Here is a 17,254-nt window from a genome sequence, read left to right as displayed (position 1 = left end):
TTTCTTAGAACGCATTTCATCCAGATACCCATCTCACTTTCTACCAAACCTGTTTATCTAGAGTATTTAGCTAAGAAGGCAAAGATTTTTTTAATATTTTATATCATGCTGCGATGAGTAAATAGACTGGTGGGAACTCCTTAAATTGAATATCAAATTATGCTTGTAAATATAGACACTACTATTACACCTCAAAGTATCAGCCTCATTTAAAAAAAACAATAGCCTTTCATCACTACAATTTCCTTTTTTCTTTGTCTCTTGTAGTTTGTTTTTCTAACCAGGAAAAAATTCATGAGAGAAGGAAAAGGATGGCATCTAGAGTAAATACCAGTTTCACTTTGATTCCCAACGAGAAATATAGACGTAGTAATCGTCGATCCAGCTGTTCTTCCAACACCCTTAATTCAGATTCTCAGCCCTTATCAACGCTTGGAAATTTTAAGGCCTTGCCATTGGAAATATTCCAAATAATCTTAAGATATTTGTCAGGTGAGGCTTGGGAATTATGAGTAAGCTACAAAGATACTTGAATATTTTCACTTTCCAAAGAACTAATTTGACATCTTAGGCTTTGCTAATACTTGGTGAATGCTTAATAATGATGAAGTTTTATCATTGTGAGCTAAGGAGTACAGTGATGTCCAAATTTTTTAAAGCATGTCTCTAATTATAAGAATATGGTAGTTTGTTACATCCCAAAATATTTCTAATTCATTGTATACTGGATTAAAAACAATTTTAAGATTTCTCCCCTTTTACCCACTTTTATTGTTTATTTTTATCATTATTTAGTATTATTAGTCAACTTACAAATTAATAGATTGGACTCATAGTGACATTCTTGAATTTGAACCATTTATTTTGTGTGTGTATATATGTATATTTGTATTTCTTTTGGTAGTGAAGGATATCAGCATGCTAAGCATGGTGTCCAAGACAATCAGCCAGCACATTATTAATTATATATCAACCTCATGGGGAAGTAAAAGACTTTTACTACAAGATTTTCATAACCTTGAGCTGCCTGGCAGGAGACAAGAATCCACTATACTGGAGCACTACAGATCTTTAGGTAATTTATGTAATGAAAATTGTAACAAGTAAGGAAATGTACTTAATTAAGGGAATTTTATTAGCAATTCTCTAAGGCTTGTGGGCAATGGTATATTCCTATGATGCTTTCACTCTTTGGTAATGAGGACTTTTGCTTAACAGTCCTTTACACTTATTTTTAAAGATAAGAGAATGCACTTTAATGTTAAGTGTCAGTCTTGTGATTTTATAGGAATACAGTGTCATCTATTGTTACTGTCTAGGTGGCTTACCAGTTTAGGAAACTGATATATTTCTGTGCTTTCTGTGGATCTAGAGGTTTTATCTCTCTTTCTGGTTTTCCCCTTTCAACCATAATCTAGTCCTTAAAATAGAACAGTTTAAATCCATCATGTGGAAGATCACTTATTCTTTTATAAGAAGCAATGGTTTCCTTTTGCTGTGATTAAATTAACCTTATCAAAGGAAATTCTTTATAATCCTTCTTCCCTTGATTTGTAATCACTTATGTCTGTCATCCTATTTATTGATTTCATTCCCCATTGAAGTGCTGAATAAAATTCTAATTTTGACTTGACTAATGACAGCGATTTAATTATGAAATCACTTTAGAATTATCCAAAGCATGGCAATAAATTCAAATATGAAAGTGATGTTGAGATTTAAATAAAGGCATAACAGTAAGTTAAATGAATATTACTTTTTAGTAGCCCCAGGATGCTTAATTATAAGGTAATCAAATAAGACCACATAGTTGTGTAATACATCAAAGGGTATTTGACATGTATTTTATTTATTTTTTAAATTTTTTTTAAATTTTGTATATCACTGTTCACTTTTAAACAATATTTGCTTCCCCCCACCCACTCAGGTGTAGGCCCCATAGAGTTTCCTTCACCAATAGACCTGTGCATCATCACCTCAGTCCCTTGTGCTCCTCCCTCCCTTCCTCTTATCCCTCTCTTCCTCCTCCCCTGCAGTATGACATATATTTTAATAAGATAAATGAAAGGTATATAATCTGATTACAATGTTATGATTCAGTATTTATGACTAGAATAGTCCTACAGCAATAAACTACAGCAATGAGTTTTTGACACTTGTTATTGTAGATAGCTTTTTTAAAATCATGAGTTGCAAAGAAAGTAGTTACTTGGTAACAGTTTATTTTTTGGTTTTTGAAAGAATTTTTTCTCCCCGGCCAAGTCTCAGTTGCTTAAACAAACAAACAAAAAATCATCAAGACAATTATATGGCTAAAACTTGATTAAAATACAAATATACATTGATCATAATAGCTATCAGATTAAAATGGTCTTATTCATGTGATGATTTCAACCTTTCATTTAGTTTTGATATAGATACCTGGCTTATGGCTGATTCATTAGAGAAATGCTTGATGTGCTTATCATTTTCATATGTTGCCATTCCTAGCTGATCTGTTCTTGTTTTCAGACATTAAAATAATATTTTCAGAATCCTGAGTTCTGAAGATTATAAATTTTAATTTGCTTCTTTATACAAACAGAGCAGATGGCTGGTATGGAAAGAACATTACATCTAACTATTTTAGTGTGAAGTTAAGGAAGTTGGTTTCTAAAGGGTATTGCAGGACACCTGTGTTAAAAAATAAGTGAGCCCATTTTGTTTTTTATGGTGAACTACAATCCTTAAAAATAGGAGTTTTACATTAGAAAAAACAACCAACATTCAATTATTGCTTATAATTCCCCAGTTATGATATGCCATAACATGAAAATAACTCACTCTAAAAACCAAACACCGAAACTGGCTTCTCATGTATAAAAATAAGGAGGATTTATGTTTAAAACTCAATTCTGATCATGTGTTACCCAAACATAGCAACTTCTAAAAATAAATTTGATTCCCATAGAATTCCTACAGAATTACATAAAGTATACTTGCTATGTTAAAAAGTAAATGCAGATAAGATAAAAACTGAAGAAGGTCATGCTGCTCAGGTGTATGTTTTTCTACCATGTGTCTTATTTCTAGTTTCAGTACATTTGTCCTTATAGGAATGTTAACAACTCATTGCCATTTTAGGAAAACAGAACACTTAGAGGAAACAAGTCATAGACTTCCTGTCACTGTAATTCAAGTTACAAATCTTACTGGGAAATTGAGTTTCTTTTTTTTTTTTAAATCTCTGAACACAAATTCTGTACATTCTTCACATGCATGTTCCATAAAAGGAAACATTTGAAGAGATAAATATTTCATCCAAACTGGATATGTTCTATGAGCAAAAATTACTTATAACCTCTGAAATTTAGTTACTTACAACTCAATAAATTTTTGTTTTTAAAGAAATGAATACAAAATCACTTTTCCCATTCTTTCCAAGTTTTACGTTATCAATTTTAAAAACATTTTTCCTTTGTGGTTACAAAGTTAATTTCAGTAGATATTGGAATCTGTTTTCTATTATATAAAGACTAAAGTTTCCCTAATGTATTTTGTGTCTTGTTATTGTATCTTATTAAATCTAAATTATTTTCCATCCCTATCCTATAATATCAGTGTCATAGTTTTAATGAGATTTTATGTCAATGCCTCTTGGGAAGACAATGCCTCTTTACCAGAGGCACTTGGTAAACATCATATATCTTAAGTGTTTTGTACCCTTTCTCCCCAACTTCCTCTTAAAAACCATCAGCTCACAGTCTACCATGGTTTACCATACTTGACTTTTAGGAAGCATTATGTTGCTTTTTAGACATTTTTTAATTAATTGTTTTGTTGTCTTTTTTTTTGGTCTTTTTTTTTTTCATGTGTCTCTTTGCTTACAGGTCTACTATTTAAGAGATGTACGTTGCTGCTACCCACAAAGGAAAGACTAAAGTACATTCACAAGATACTTGCAGAAGTAAGGTTATACTTCTGAATTAGTTCACAATCTTGATTTCCAGTAAAGACAGTCTGTTAATAATGTCTTACACTCATTTTAAATCTATCTTTAATAGGACTTCATGAATTAGTAGTAAAAATTATTTGATGATAATCTAATCCTTTATAGTTTTCCAATTATAAACCACCAAAATGTAGTGCATCTGTCTTCTACTTATTATAAAACAACTTTTATGTATAACTTAGTATATCATTCAAGTTTATCAGGTTTATCAGAGTATAAAAGTATTTTTGCTCCACATGGAAATCCTGAGAATGTTTCAAAGTGGTGACTTAGATATTTTATTAAATGAAATAATTTTTTGAATGTTAAAATCTTACCATCCAAATGTACAAAAACATAAGAAAGTATGTTTAATATATATTTTTATGATAATATATGACTTGAAATTGTATATGAATGTGTTTGAATATAACCTCCAAATAAGACATTGAGTTTTACTATGCAAACCCAAACATGCATCTAATGTTGATGGTTCACTCCTACTCTCAATAGTAGGTGATTTCTGATGCACTGTTTTTTTTTAATGTCAGTATTTGCATTGTGTTCAGATTGATATTATTGCAGCAGCTTCCCATCCATTTCTTACTACGTGATACTTTTTTTTTTTTAGATTTATTTATTTATTTTTATTTATTTATACAAGCACTGGGTACAGTCAGAAGCGCGGGAGAGTGAGAGAATTCACCAGAGCCAGAGTGGGGAGCAGAGCAGGCAGAAGGACCGAAGTACACACTGCTGAGGGGAGCAGCGGGCAGCAGGAGAGGTCTGCGCGCCATGTGGGACCCTCCTCAGGTGGCCCGGGAGCAGCCGGGGATCGAACAGGCGCTGCAGAGGCTGCGGGCAGCTTCACAACCCAGGGCTCAACTGCTGCGCCACCAGGGAGGCCCCATGATACATTTTTAAAATATTTAATTATTTATACATACAAGAACTGGGATGTAGGCCAGAGGTGCAAGGGGTGAGAGGATTCACCAGAAACAGAAAGGGGAATAGAACAGGCGGCTCTACTGAAATACACTGCTGAGGGGAGCAGGGGGGCAGGCTGGAGAGGTCTGCTGAACCATGTGGCTTAGCTCCATGGCTGGGGATCAAACTCAGGCCAGGCCACAGTGCTGGCAATAGCTTGATAGTGCTGAGACTTTAACCCCTGTGCCACCAGGGAGTTCCCATTTTTTTACTATAAATCAAGGTTCTCTTCCTAAAGCATCACTTTCACCAAGTTCAGGTGCTTGTTTAAAAATCTTTCAGTGGCTACTCAATTTCAGGAAGCAAGGTCCAAGGAAGTTCATAGCTGTTATTTAGGGTTCTCTCTGATAATGCAAACTTATATCCTCCTAATTTGGACCCAATTGAGCTAGTATATCTTTCTTCTCAAATAAACCTTTTTTATTCGTACTTCTATACAGTTTTGTCCTTATTGTTTCCCTCACCAATCCTTTCCATTTGTTGTATCTAAACTCTACTTCAGGACATTGCTTCCCTTCTGTCATGGTTCTGATACAGTGTTTATTTGGTCATCCTAACATATTCTCACCTGAATTATCAAAATGATTTCACATGTGTATATCCTATTCTCTGAATAAGTGTTAGACCCTTGAATCAGAGACTATTTTATACATCTTCTTATCCCCACCTAATATATCATGATGCTTGTCAGTTATTTAGCTTTTTAGTTATTTTCATTTAATACTGAAAAAAATTCTTACATGTTTCCATTAAATTTGGATGTCAAACCATTTTACAATTCCACTGAAAAGGAAGAATTAACAGATATTCTCTTTATAGGTTTCCTGTTTTAAATTCAGTGGCTGTGCAGCTCCAATGCAATGTTTAGGATTACAATGTTATGGCATATTTTTACAGGTACACTTTTTTAAAAAATTTTTTTAAAGATTTATTTATTTATACAAGAACTGGAGTACAGGTCAGAGGCATGGGAGGGTGAGAGAATTTACCAGAGACAGAGCAGGAAGCAGAACAGGCAGACAGACCAAAGACACTGCTGAGGGGAGCAGCAGGCGAGGCAGGAGAGGTCTGCCACACCATGTGGGTTTCTCCCTGGCCGGCTGGGAATCGAACCCACGCTGCAGAGGCTGCAGACAGCTTCACAGCTCACAGTGCACGCTCAACCCACTGCACCACCAGGGAGGGTGTGCAGGTACATTTTTTTTTTTTTAATGAAGTAAAAGGGATGCTTTTTGAATTGTTAACAAGTAGAGCATGTAATTTATCTTTCCATAGCTTAATAAAAGTAATAATATAAAAAGGGAAGAAAAATTGTAAAGATTTGAAAATGTGTTAATCTAATAGTGTGTTTACCACCTCAAATTTTCTTCTTGAATTTCTCATGGTAAGAAATATTTAAGGTTTATTTGCATTATACCAATCTTCTCAAAATTTCCAGTCAATTATAAAGACTAAAAATATCATAGAGGGAGGAGTGTGTGTGTGTGTGTGTGTGTGTGTGTGTGTGTGTGTGATCAATTTTAAGTCTTGGGTCAGTTATTTAAGATGTGATTTTAGAAATCAACATGAAAAAAAATAATCATGGCAGGGTGACAGATGTGTTAACTAACCTTATTGTGATAATCATTTTGCAATATATACATACAATAGTCTCCCTTATCCTTGCATTCACTTTCCACAGTTTTATTATCCACAGTCAACTGCAGTCTGAAAATACTACATACACTAAGATAATTTTGAGAGGCCACATTCACATAACTTTTACTTCAGTATATTGTAATTATTGTTCTACTTAATTTTTAGTTATTGTTGTTAATCCCTTACTGTGCATAATTTATAAATTAACTTTATTAAAAGTATGTATATGTAGGAAAACATGTAGTATATCTATGGTTAAATACTATCCATGACTTCAAGCATCCACAGAGAATCTTGGGATGTGTTGCCAGTGTTGATAAGGGTAGACCACTATGTATAAAATTACTGTGCTGTGTAACTTTTTTTTTTTTTTTTTTTTTTTTTGGTGGGACCCTTGCTGGTGGCTGGGGATCAAACTGGCACTGCAGAGGCTGCGGGCAGCCTCGCAACCCAGCGCTCAACCGCTGCACCACCAGGGGAGGCCTTGTGTGCTGTATAAATTTAACTTTACACACTGTTACATGTCAATTATATCTCAATAAGCTGGAACAAAAAAGAAATGTATTTTCAAAAGAAATCAGCTGTGTGAGAGAAGATTTTGGCTAATCTTTTATTAGAAATAAAAGATTATAAAATAAAAAGAATTTAAAAGAAATAAAAGTAAAATAATATTATTTAGCGGCTTACATGTAATGACTTACTTAAGCCATACAACCTTATGAGGTTTGCAATAGTCATGCTCTTTATCACAGCTGGCGTATAGATGCCCAGATTCCAAGGCACTAAGCCCTGCTACTAACCCTCTTCCAAGATAGATTTTTTTTTTATTTGCTTGTTTCTTTGGACAGGTAATATAAGCACATGTAATCATATAAAATTAAAAAGGTACAAAATGGTAGAAAGTGAAAAGTAAATCTTGTTCCACACGTGTTCGTCAGCCACTGAGTTCCCTTGAACAGAAGCTTCTTGTATGTCCTTCCAGAGAAATTAAGATGAATTTTTAAACTACTGGAATTCAGTTCAATTATTTTAAGAAAAATTTATATGATTAATCAACCTTTGCAAAATTAATTATAGTGCTATAGCATTTGAATTTCCTTTTCATATATGTTTATCTGTACATTATGGTTTAAGATAACACTTAAATTTTGTCCTAATAAAAACATTTTGCTTACTTACATCCAAATGTCAAAAATTGTTGTCACATTAAAATGAGATCATTATCATTTGTAAGAAATATCATAAATGATAGTTGTGGGGGGGAAGAGGTTACACTCTAATTCATAATATAGTTATGAATTAGATGTCAGCTGTGTTTTAGGGTTTGGGCCTTACTTTATTTTCCTCATACAGAGTTACGGGTTTTCTGAAAAAAATACTCTTTTTATAACCAAAATGAAATTGGATTTTGGAGCATTTTTTAGCTTTTGTTTATGTAAATTTTTTTATTAATTTGAATAGTTCCATAGTGGATAAGAACTGTACATCACCTGGATCATGTGCTACAACAGTTACACTCATAAGGCAATAGTGACTTACATTTTAACTTGATAGCCTGAACATCGGCAACATTTCCTTTATTCTATTATCCTCAGACATTAACAGCAGGTTGGGATGAACTTGAGTGCCATCGTGTTTATAACTTCTTATGTGAGCTGACTAATCTCTCCCGCAAGATGCAGACAATTGTCTGCAGCAAACCAGGTAAAGAACTACAGTTCACCATAGACAGAGATTAAAGTGGGGAAAAAAAGCAAAGTTAAAAATTGTTGCATTTATATGTAGTAAAAGAACAAAGAAATGTAAGAGAATGATAGACTCTGAATTGGACAGGGAGCAAATAGTGTCTGTCATGTGATTAGAGAAAGATGTACTCAGAGGGTTTCAACTGTATTAATATTTTTTTCTTAAGATTCAAAGGTGTCCATTGTATATCTTTTAAACCTTTATGCATATCTAAAATACTGCATAGTTTTAAAATGATGGAACCCTATACCATATTAATTACACCGTGTGCAAGGAGAAATGTGTAAGGATGAGCATTAGAGCATGTCACCATGAAAAGCTGTGCACGATCCAAATGCCTATTGTCAGGAGAATGGATAAATGAATTATGGCACACTCATGAAATTAAAAATATTAGTAGTTATAAGGAAAGAACTAGAGTCACACATGTAAATATGGATAAATCTCAAAATGTAAGAAAAAAGGACACTTTCTATATTATATTAATTATATATGTATTTAAAACATGCAAAATAATTCTATATATTCTTTACATTAAAAATGTAAGAACATAGTTGGGAGATTTGATAGTTAATTTTGGTGTTAACCTTGGTAGGGTTGGGTACCCAGGTATTTGATCCAGATGTTTCCCTGAAATTATTTTTTAGGTGAGATTAATATTTAAATCAGTACACTTTGAATAAAGCAGATTACCCTCCATAATGTGGATGGGTCTCATCTAATCATTTGAAAGCCAAAATTGAAAAAGATCGAATGAACTAACAATTCATTTTTTTTATTTTTTTAAATTTTAAATTGACTTTATTCAGAATATATAAAAGCTACAGTAAATCAGAAGCAAGATTTTCCACCATAATTAATAAGGTGGTAGATCGTGTACATACTGCTCATTCTCATTTTAAACTCAGTTGAATTCAAATTTTTTTAAACTGAAATTTAAACCTTCCAAACAAGAAAGAATTCTCCCAGCAGACTGCCTTTACATTTGAACAACTCTTCCTTGCTGGTCTACAGTCTTCAGCTTACTAGCCTACCCTGCAGATACTGGACCTTCACAATTGTGTGAGCCTATTATTCTCAAGATAAATCCTTCTCTGTATATATACACATAACCTTTTAGTTCTGTTCTCTAGAAAACCCTAACTTATACAGGCGGACAAAACTCAAATGCAAGATGTGATTGTCTCTGGGGTAGAAGATGAAGGGGACTGGGAGTGATACATAAGAAGCCTTATATTTACAATGTTTTTAAAATCTGAAGCAAATATATTGATAGTAAAGCTTTGAGAAAGCTGGGAGTTTGGCACACAGTGTTGATTATTGTGTCTGCTTTTAGGCCAGCTTGTTTCCAATCTTTTTGGTATAGGCCTTGAATTATATACTTTACTTTAAATAGTATATAATATTTAAATTATATGTACTTCCCAAAAAAAAAAAACAGTTAAAAAAACAAACAGAAGATACCACTTCATACCTAGAATTTGATTTTAGGGTGGCTAGAATAAAAAAATCAGATAACAAGTGTTGGTGAGAATGTGGAAAAATTGGAACCCACTTCTGGTGGGAATGTCAAATGGTGCATTCACTTTGGAAAGCAGTCTAACAGTTCTTTAAATGATTAAACATAAAGTTATCATATGACCCAGCAGTTCTACCCCTACGTATATCCCCAAAAGAAATGGAAATACAGAAATTGGTACATAAATGTTAATAGCATTAGTTATAATAGCCAAAAGGTGGAAACAACCCAAATGTTCATCTGTGGATAAATGAATGAACAAAATGTGGTATAGTTAATAGTAGACTATCGTTTGGCCATAAAAATAAATGAAGTATTGATACTTGCCATTACATGGATGAACCTGGAAAACATTATGCTAAGGGAAAGAAGCCAGTCACAAAAGACCATATGCTATATTATTCCATTCACATGAAAGTCCAGAATGGGAAATCTGTAGAGAATCTAAATAGATTATTGATCATTTAGAGCTGGGAGTGGTAAAGGATAGGACAGAAGAGCGAGTGCTAAAAGAAGTTTCTTTTTGAGGTGATGAAATTTATTTGGTGATGACTGCACATTATCTGTCAATATACTAAAACATTGAATTGTACACTTTGTATGGGTAAACTGTGGTGTGTAAATTATATCTCAATAAAACTTTTAAAATTAGCCTTTTGCTAATCTGAAATTTTTAAGAGGAAAATAAAATACTGCTTTCAGTACAAAGTATATTGATGATGTCTTTGACGTATGCAATATACCTATCAACCTTTCCAGGAAGAATGATTACAATTCTTTTGTCTTTATAGGAAGTGCACGAAAACTGGAGTTAAGAATCAGACTGTTCTGTAGGAATGTCCTACTTGATCATTGGATACATCAAAGTGATTCTGCTTTTTGGTTGACTCGTATATTAAAACCATGGCCAATGGTGAATCAGGCAAGATTACTATATGTCATCTTTGGACCAATATCTCCTCAAGATGGTGAGAATCCATTTTTTTTTTTTTTAGTTTTTTTTTTTTTTAATAGAGGCATGTTTTTATTTATTTATTTATTATATTTGTTTGTTTTGTTTATACATGCACTGGGTACAGTCAGAAGCGCGGGAGGGTGAGAGAATTCACCAGAGCTAGAGCGGGGAGCAGAGCAGGCAGAAGGACTGAAGTACACTGCTGAGGGGAGCAGCGGGTGGCAGGAGAGGTCTGCGCACCATGTGGGATCCTCCTCCGGTGGCCGGGGAGCAGCCGGGGATCGAACCGGCGTCGCAGAGGCTGTGGGCAGCTTCGCAACCCAGCGCTCAACCGCTGCGCCACCGGGGAGGCCCGAGAATCCATTTTTTTAAGGACATCTGTCTTAACACTGGTTAATTATTTTTACTTCAGGAAGTGTATCTTTTTGTACCTGTTCAGCTTCATCATTCCTGTGCTTTATGATTTTATAGTTGTGTACAACATTAACTTGTGCATAACTTAAGTTTCAGGACAAATAATTATATTGTTGGCCTTTGCTGTATATATTCCCATTATCTTTGTCTTGCCTAAAATAGCTGCTTTTCATTTGTAGACATTATCTTCACTCAAGGTTATGTTTGGTGCTGGAGGGGGCTAATGGTACCAGTGAAGCAAAGTAGCAGTTAGATTTGATATTTTACTTAAATTTAGATGCATAATATGAATTTTTGCATTTTTTGCCTTTCTAATTAAGTTTTATTTAGATTCATGTTAAGATTAGCATATATTTCTTTACCTCATATTGCCTTATTTTAGGAGGTAACTGATTTAAAGTATTCAGAGTAGCAGCAGAAAGTCAGTCTGGGATTAAATTGTGTGTATGTAATTAACAAATATAACAGGCCATATAAGTAATAAAAATTGAATGGATTAATCAATTTTGATTTAAATGTTTGTGAAATTCTTAATTCAGCATGCTCTCTTGTTGGAAAGAAAGGTTTCACTTCTTTTTAATAAGATTACATCAATTGTTTATTCTAATTTCTGCTATAGGAATAGCAGTATCTTCAAACTAGAAGCAATATTCCACTTGGTGAAACTACCTTTTCTTTAATTCAGTTAGCTATCTATCCTTGCTGTGCCTCATCACATCATCAGAGTTGACATTTTGTTATGAAAATGAAAATAAAAGTAGCATATATCTAACTAGTGGACTCCATTATGCAATCCAATTTCCTTTTTAAACAATCCATCAAGTCTTTAGCCAGCTCTCTGTCATAGCTTAGTTTTTGTTTCAATTATCATTCAGGACAGGTTGTTTGGCAGAAAATGATAGAAGGGCCTACCGATGAATCCAATCTGAAAGGCTTGGCTGATGCCATAAAATTGCTGTATGACACAGGCACCAAAGAGTGGACAGCAGATGATGTTATCAGTCTTGTAGATGAACTATCAGGTAAAACATATATCTATCTATTTATATTTACCACACAGAGCAATAGAAATTTGTTATTAGCATATAGTTATAATATTGTAAGGATAATTCTACAGGTAACAAATGAACTACCTATGGGAAATCACTGAATGCTCTAAAATATTTAAAGAGTTTGACATGTTTGAAGAGAATGTGTGTAATGAACTTGCTTTCCTTAATTGCCAATTTTATAAATATGCATATATTACTATTATTATCCAAAACTTTAAAATTTAATTAGCTCAATTATTCCCATTTTGCCAGTTCTTAGAAACACCCTCCTAGATTATATAAGAAAGCCCTCTCCTGTTGGTACAGAAAGCTGAACCAATTTTCCCATACCTACAAGGTTTCTTTCCTTGTACAGAATTGGGCCACCTTGTCTATTGACCTATGGATAGAGAAATGTTTTGAGTATATTACACGTTCATTTGTAAGAGCTGCCTTGACATGACAGTAATCTTCACCTCTGGTTAAATGCTGTAATTGAAATACTTAAGCATTATTTCTGAGCTTTTCCCTTGACACACATTGTATTTCCAATCAAGTGATATAATAGTACATGTATTTAATGATGTTTACTATAGCTATTATGTAATTTCTCATTAAATAACTCTTTCCTCTCATAAAAGTGGTTCCCCGTGAGTGGCTGCTGGAGAATAATGCACGTCTCTTAATCCTAAGTGGAAACAACATCTGTTTCACTTTCATGGCTAGTAAAGCAGTGAATGGAAGGGCCATCGAACTGGCAAGACTGATAGTCTTTTTGGCTTTGGTAAGCAAATAATAAGTTTTTCTTTAGCAAGTTGTTTAACATGATAGTTGCCCTACCAGGGAGTTGCCATAAAGGAACTGAAATATGTACAAAACATTTCGAAAGAATAAGTACTTAAGTATATATGCTTGTAAAATTTTTAAATATAGTAATAAACTATCATATTTGGAATAATTACCTATATTAACTACTCTCCCCACTTCATGCCACTACACATCTCTTCCAAGTTATATTCTTTTTTTAAATTTCATTAAAAAAATAAAATACCTCATTTGATTTGCTTCAGAATTATCAGTGGGCAGCAGGGAGAAGATATGGAAGTGAATGGTGGTCGAAAGGAAACAAGACTGGTAATTGTTGAAGCTGAAAAATGAGTACTGAGAGTTCATTATATTATTTCCCTACTTTAGAATAGTTACAATGTTTTTCAAAATAAAACAGTATAAAAATATAATTAATATTCACTCATCTAACACAAATTGAGGTTTTACCCAATTTCTGTATGCTGTATAAGATTCTAAGACTATGGAAATTAATAGCACAAATCTCTGACCAAGATCTGCTTACAGTCTTTTAAGAGGTAATAAGATATATGTGAATAAATTCAGAGATATTAGTGAAAAATATATGTCCACAAGGTTTAGTGGTATCAGAGAAGAGCCGATATTGGGTGACTATAGAACACAGAAAAAACTCCCCCAATTTCAGTAGAAATAAGTTTTTTAAAATGAATAGAAGGGGGGCCTCCCTAGTGGCGCAAGGGGTTAATACACAACCTATGAAACTGTCCACAGCCACTGCAGCACAAGTTTGATACCCAGCCGGCCAAGGAGCAACCTACATGCACAGTAGACCTCTCCTGACTCGCCCTCTGCTGCTCCCCTCAGCAGTGTACTTCGGTCAATCTGCCTGTTCTGTTCCCCACTCTGTCACTGGTGAATCCTCTCACCCCCGCCCCCACACCTCTGGCCTGTACCCCAGCTCTTGTATGCATAAATAAATAAATCTTTTTTTTAAAAAAAAAAAAGGATAGTAAGAGTTTACAAGCAGGAAGAGTGGGCAAATAATTCAAGCATGCACCTGCATGTGTTACATAGAATCTCATTTATTTGGCTATCATCACAGATGCCAGACCAACCAGTGCTTCAAAAGCAATAGAGTAATCTTCTGTAAAGAGTAATTGATGGGATCTGTACCAAATGTTAAAACACAAACAAAACCTCTGTAGCTCTTTTTAAAATGTGAAAACTTGAGGGAAGCTACTAAATTAACTACATTTTCAATGTACATATTTATCTTAATAATTAAGCAAATTACCTCAGTAAAAAAAAAAAGAAACTGTATGGTTATTCAAGAGACTGTAAGTAATTCAGTATTGTTTCTGAAGAGTGAGATTACAGAAGAGGAAGTATTTTGTGGAGCCTGAACCTGTGTTTTAATAGGGAGCTGCTGAAAAGTCTTAGGAAGGGGAGAGACAGATCTGTTTTATGTTTTTGGAAGGTCTCTTTGGCAAAGGAGATAGAAAGAAGTCACTGGGGTGAAGAAGCTTTCTCTATAAAGTCTTCACTGATTTAACACCCCAACTCTGATAATTAATTTTCTCTTAATTGCTTCAGACTTGTCTTCTTTTTATCTTCCTTCACTAAGTATTCTTAAGTTGTTGTATGTGTGGGGTAAGTCATCTCCCAAAATAGATTGCAAGATCTTTGAAATCCAGAACTGTTTCTTTCATAGAGCCTGGTACTGTAACTTACACAAAAAGTAGTCGAGAAATCTTTCCTGTAATATTAACATTATTTAGCCACACTGCTACATATTTTATTTTCATTCTGGATATTATTTGCTTATGTAAGTTAAATTGGTCATTTAAAATGTTAGTAAATAAAACTTTTGTCAGTTTTAACTATTAATATGCAATCTTTATTTTAAGCATTTCTTTAATTACATTTTAAATACTAGAGACAAATATTCCCTACATATCTCAAAATGGAAATTTGCTATGATACCATAGAGTTCTCTTGCCTATTGAAATTTGCCTATTTATCTGTTACCTTCATTAGACCTCTTGAAAATATAAAAAGACCTCTTGATAAATGCTTTAAGCTTTATGTGTAAGCTTTATGGCTTGCCATTGTCTCTCTTAGCATGTGCTGGGTAAAGACTTATTGGATGAATGAACAGAGGTCATGTTCATGTTTGATAATTGTTTTCAAAATTAGTTCTTATATTAATAAATAATATTCTATGGTAATCTTGAACCAGGCTTTCCTTTACTTCACACATTTTCCCATTAAAATTGTACTATAGGGCCTCCCCGGTGGTGCAGTGGTTGAGCGCTGGGTTGCGAGGCTGCCCGCAGCCTCTGCAGCACTGGTTCGATCCCCGGCATCCCGGCGAGGGTCCCACATGGCATGCAGACCTCTCCTGCCGCCCGCTGCTCCCCTCAGCAGTGTACTTCATCAGTCTGTCTTTTCTGCTCTCTGCCCGGCTCTGGTGAATTCTCTCACCCTCCCGTGCCTCTGACTGTACCCAGTGCTTGTGTAAATAAATAAATAAATCTTTAAAAAACAAACAAACAAACAAAATAAAATAAAATAAAATTGTACTATAAACAAAGGAGTATTAGATATGGTTATTTCTCAGCTTCCATGTGATGTTACGTGCAATAAGTTCATAAACTGTCATTGTTAATAACATTTTAAAATTCCACAGCTTCCTTTATGTGAAGATTTACCATAATGCTTTATATGTCTTAATCAGGTGTGTGAGAAAGAACTATACTGCATGGACTGGGCAGTTAAAATGATGCAAAAAGTCTGTAAAGTATTTAGCACTCCAGTGGAAAGAAATAACTTCCTGCAAAGTGTGGCAAATGCATTTGCATGTGTCATAATGGAGATGCTACAGGCAGTTATGGCTGGTGAGTACATGTGTAGATCGTGCACAGGTGTGAGTAAAATGCGTTCTACTCTCCACTTAGAAATAATTTTGCGTTGACTTTTCTTTCTCAACTAAGAATAGAAGCAGCAGACATTTTTTGTTTTTCCATGAACTATATTTAGTTCCTGGTTTTGTCATTTTTAAAATCTGGTATTGGTTTTAATGGAAAACATAAAATTGAAAAGTCTGCTCTGAAAGGAACTAATTTCAATTTTCCACAGTGAAAAAGTTTAACTTCTTCACTTACCAATTATGATAATCATCACCATATCCTATGTTTGTATAGTTTCAACTTTTATTAATTACTTCACAGTTTTATTAGGTAGCCAACATAATAATCAACCCTATTTTACTTATGAGAAAATTAAGATTAGCAAAATTACCAGACTAGCTCAAGGTCATAAAGTTAGAAGCAATAAAATATGAACAGTGTCTTTTTCTTCTGACTTCCATTCCAGTCCACTTATAAAATTCCATGGCTATGGAATTTATAAATCAATAAACTTCATTGGCTATTATCTGACTTAGTAAAGATCACTAACTAGTCTTCTGCTACATATTATTAGAAAAAGTGGAACCTCTTATGTTTCAAATAAGTCACATTTCGAAAATGCTAACTGTCATTTTCTTTCCCCTGCTGTCCATTCGTGCATATGGCATATAGGAGACCGTGACGAAGATGACAGAAGCTTTTTGAATTTGTTCCATCTTGTGCATGCTCAGGCTAACTTCCATAAAGAGGTCTTATATTTGACCATGAATACTCTCTCTACCTAAATTCTCACAAAGCCTTGCCTTTAGAGAATGCCTCACTGAAATAACAGAAGAGTGCTACTTTCGCATTCTCAAAAATAGCATTCATGGAACTTTTTATCACCTAAATAACTAAGAATTCAGAAGCGGCATAGAATTCTAGAAGCAATCGTTTATACCATTATTAATAAAAAAAAAGTGTAGGCAAACCCAAGAATATATTATTTCTCAAAACAAGCTGTGCCTCTCCAGACTTTTATAAACCAAACACCAAATTAAATGGAATGTTAGTGTCCAAGAATCTTGGGCCTGCCAACCTGTATGTATGGATCTTCAAAGCAAGAGAAAATTCTGTTTTATACTTAGAGCAGACCCAGAGTCACTAGATAGTATGTACATGTTCACTTTGCTTAGGTTGGGTAGCTATAACCTAGAATGTTTTCTGAAGATTTACAATGTGTTTTAGAATGTGCCGATATAAATCACATTCTTTACCACCTTCTAGGCATATCACAAA

The 17,254-nt window shown here is 34.0% G+C and overlaps 1 protein-coding gene across 2 annotated transcripts; it reads left to right on the top strand.

Annotated features, from left to right (window-relative positions):
• Positions 1 to 210: 210 nt before the first annotated feature.
• FBXO47 (F-box protein 47) lies at positions 211 to 16,938 on the top strand. 2 transcript variants are annotated; one of them, XM_084236476.1, is made up of 10 exons: positions 211 to 492; positions 905 to 1,075; positions 3,870 to 3,946; positions 5,777 to 5,854; positions 8,191 to 8,299; positions 10,652 to 10,828; positions 12,105 to 12,251; positions 12,902 to 13,044; positions 15,805 to 15,964; positions 16,649 to 16,938. In XM_084236476.1, exons 1-10 carry the CDS (start codon positions 312 to 314, stop codon positions 16,759 to 16,761), a joined length of 1,356 nt encoding a protein of 451 aa, XP_084092602.1. In that variant the 5' UTR covers positions 211 to 311; the 3' UTR covers positions 16,762 to 16,938. The 2 variants fall into 2 exon arrangements, with proteins under 2 accessions (XP_084092602.1, XP_084092603.1); XM_084236477.1 differs by lacking the exon at positions 905 to 1,075.
• The last annotated feature ends 316 nt before the right edge of the window (positions 16,939 to 17,254 follow it).

This window comes from Talpa europaea (assembly GCF_964194135.1).
Source record: "Talpa europaea genome assembly, chromosome: 7".
Taxonomy (NCBI): Eukaryota; Metazoa; Chordata; class Mammalia; order Eulipotyphla; family Talpidae; genus Talpa; species Talpa europaea.
This window is presented reverse-complemented; position numbering and strand designations above follow the sequence as displayed.